This window comes from Aplysia californica, unplaced genomic scaffold (assembly GCF_000002075.1).
Source record: "Aplysia californica isolate F4 #8 unplaced genomic scaffold, AplCal3.0 scaffold00206, whole genome shotgun sequence".
In the NCBI taxonomy this organism is placed as follows: domain Eukaryota; kingdom Metazoa; phylum Mollusca; class Gastropoda; order Aplysiida; family Aplysiidae; genus Aplysia; species Aplysia californica.
Window position 1 is genome coordinate 331926 of NW_004797476.1, and position 2546 is coordinate 334471.

Genomic DNA, 2546 nt, shown 5'->3' on the forward strand with positions numbered 1-2546 from the left:
ACACACACACACACACACACACACACGTATACACATACACACGTACACGCGCGCGTGCACACACACTCTTTCCCTCGATATGATTCGACCTTGCACACTGATAATCAGAATTAGAGGAAAAAATAAACCACCAGACAGACATTCATGAGCCTTTTCGCCTGGCATGGGTTCTAATGTAACAGTCCACAGTGTGTCAAAAGTGTCACTGATAGACAGCCAGCTCACGTCAGACTTTTCCCTTAACTTCTATTTTTCTTGGCACAAGAACACAGAAAACGCGTTACGCTTTAACCCTTTTACTCTCATTATACGGAAAACCATTTGAATTCCTTGTTTTTTTTTCCTTTAAACGCAGCCAGTTTTGTCATCTAATTATTCAGCATCACAAAATTCCTTAATACTCCAGTCCTACATGTATTTATAAAAAAAAAAAAACCCACCAAAGTGGAAATGAATTTTTCAGTCAGTAAACATACGACCTGGTGAAAATGGGGAAATGGTGTGGGTTTAACGCCCCTAACAACACTATTAGTAAGTTATTTAAGAGGCAAGACCTCCGTGTTTAACTTCCATCTTTGAAAGAACCGAGCCAAATGGGAATTTCGTGTAAAGTGCCTTTCCCAAGGACACAACGTCGGACCGAGCTGAGGCTTTAACCCTTGAACTCGCAACCTCAAAATTACGAGTCCGGTAGTCTAACCACTTCCGCTACAGGCGTCACCTACGGTATGATTATAGATACGAATGTACTGAGGTTAGGTACGTATTGTGAGGCATCGTGGTGAAATCAGGAGCTAGTCAAAATAATGAAATCAAAGAAACTGGCATTTTTCTAGAAGTTTGGTAATTTTTTCGAATTTTCTGTCTTATTTTTGTTGTTGCCTCAATACCTTTCATGTTCTTTTAACAACACATTTCTTTCTTTATTTTTCTGAAAGTCGTTGATTAAAGGCACAAAAAAGTAAATCTTTAGTTTCCAAGGACTGTCAAGCTATTGAAGCCCTCAATTTTGACGGCCATTTTGTCGCTAATTTTACTACTGAAACCAGGTGACCCCCCGCCTTCTTCAATTGCAATTACCTCGACTTTTATTCAAGATAGATGGGTATTTTTTCCTTCAGAATGTACACAAATAAACAAGCTTAAAGATGACATAAATAACTTCATATGTCTCATAATTAACGAGCACCTGATTCGACCGAAGCGTGACAGATATTTGTCATGACTATAAACAACCGAGTGATCATTAAAGTGTGCCGGCTGAAATGACGCGCCGTATACTAAGAGGTAAGGACAAAAAATTCGTGGCACAACTTATCCTCAAATATCTCTTTAACGGGTTAATCAATGTCACCCATACTTTGCACATCAGTGTGTATCAATTTGTTAATCACATTTTTCAACAACAACTGAGGTTCGATTTTAAAACTTTTCTTCATAAATTTATATAAAATGCTATAAAACCTCGTCGTGCGGAAAATGGAATTGTTCACTGTACTTCCCGCTTCTCGCACACATTTTGCAGTGGCATATGGCCTACGTCACAGCTCACAAATGACACTTTTTAGTGGTAAAACTTCTTCCAAGAAAAACAATTGATAGTGAATACTTATTTTGCTCTAAAGGTTCCCTAAACATGATGTTCAATAAGCATAATGTTGCGATTAGAAACAAAATGACAGACTTGCTTTTAAAAGCGATATTGCCCAAGCTGTAAACTTTATAAAATCTGTAGAAACCATCGACTGGGATATTTGATTAATATTCATTTTTTAAAATTTTCTAGAATACAATGTGCAGGAGTTTGAAACAAATGTTCATCTATTAAGAAAAACTGATATAAATCATTGTGCAAAAGTTGGAGAATCTATGTTTGATAGTTAATGACATATTTGACAATAAGTTGCGCCATGCATTTTTTACCGCACTATAATAGGTAAGGTTGGAAAAGATATACTCCACAATTATGTCCGACCAGTGTCAGGCTATATAGGCAACGTTGTGCTACATTTCGCTACCTCAGAATTACAAAATTCTATCAGACATTTTGGGCTGTTTTGAATTACCAGAAACAAAATTAATGTTCTGTCTACACTATCAAAAATCGTTAGAAAATTCGGACCTGTTATCAAACTATTCAAAGAATTGCATTCGAAAAAGCTAAAAAAAAAATAATTTGATGTCAAATTTATTAAAACTACATATTGGGCATATTATTATAGCCTTTTGTAATTCTAAAATATCTATTTCAAACCATCATACACAAATCTAAAACACAAATTATATATGTATTTTATAGTTCGCCTGTTGTTGCCTGCCGTTTTTAGTTTTTGATTAAGAAAACATAGCTGAAAAAATCTGTATAAATAATGAAGCTATGCATCTTTTGTTAAATAACAAAACAGCCCGTTTTCCTTCAAGTTTGTGGGAGTAATCAGAATATGTGTGCTCAATGAGCTTTCAAAAAATAAATAGAGCGAGGGCAAGCTGTATCGCTCTCTCTGTCTCTCTCTCTCTCTGTCTCTCTCTCTCTCTCTCTCTCTGTC

At 36.0% G+C, this 2546-nt stretch overlaps 1 protein-coding gene across 1 annotated transcript in view; it reads right to left on the reverse strand.

The window, feature by feature from the left end:
* The window catches only part of LOC101847727 (multiple epidermal growth factor-like domains protein 10), a 34385-nt gene extending 33812 nt beyond the window's left edge, over positions 1-573 (reverse strand). The window contains exon 1 of the mRNA XM_035969994.1: positions 555-573. Coding sequence (XP_035825887.1) covers positions 555-573 — 19 coding nt within the window. The remainder of the gene's footprint in view (positions 1-554) is intronic.
* Positions 574-2546: the final 1973 nt, after the last annotated feature.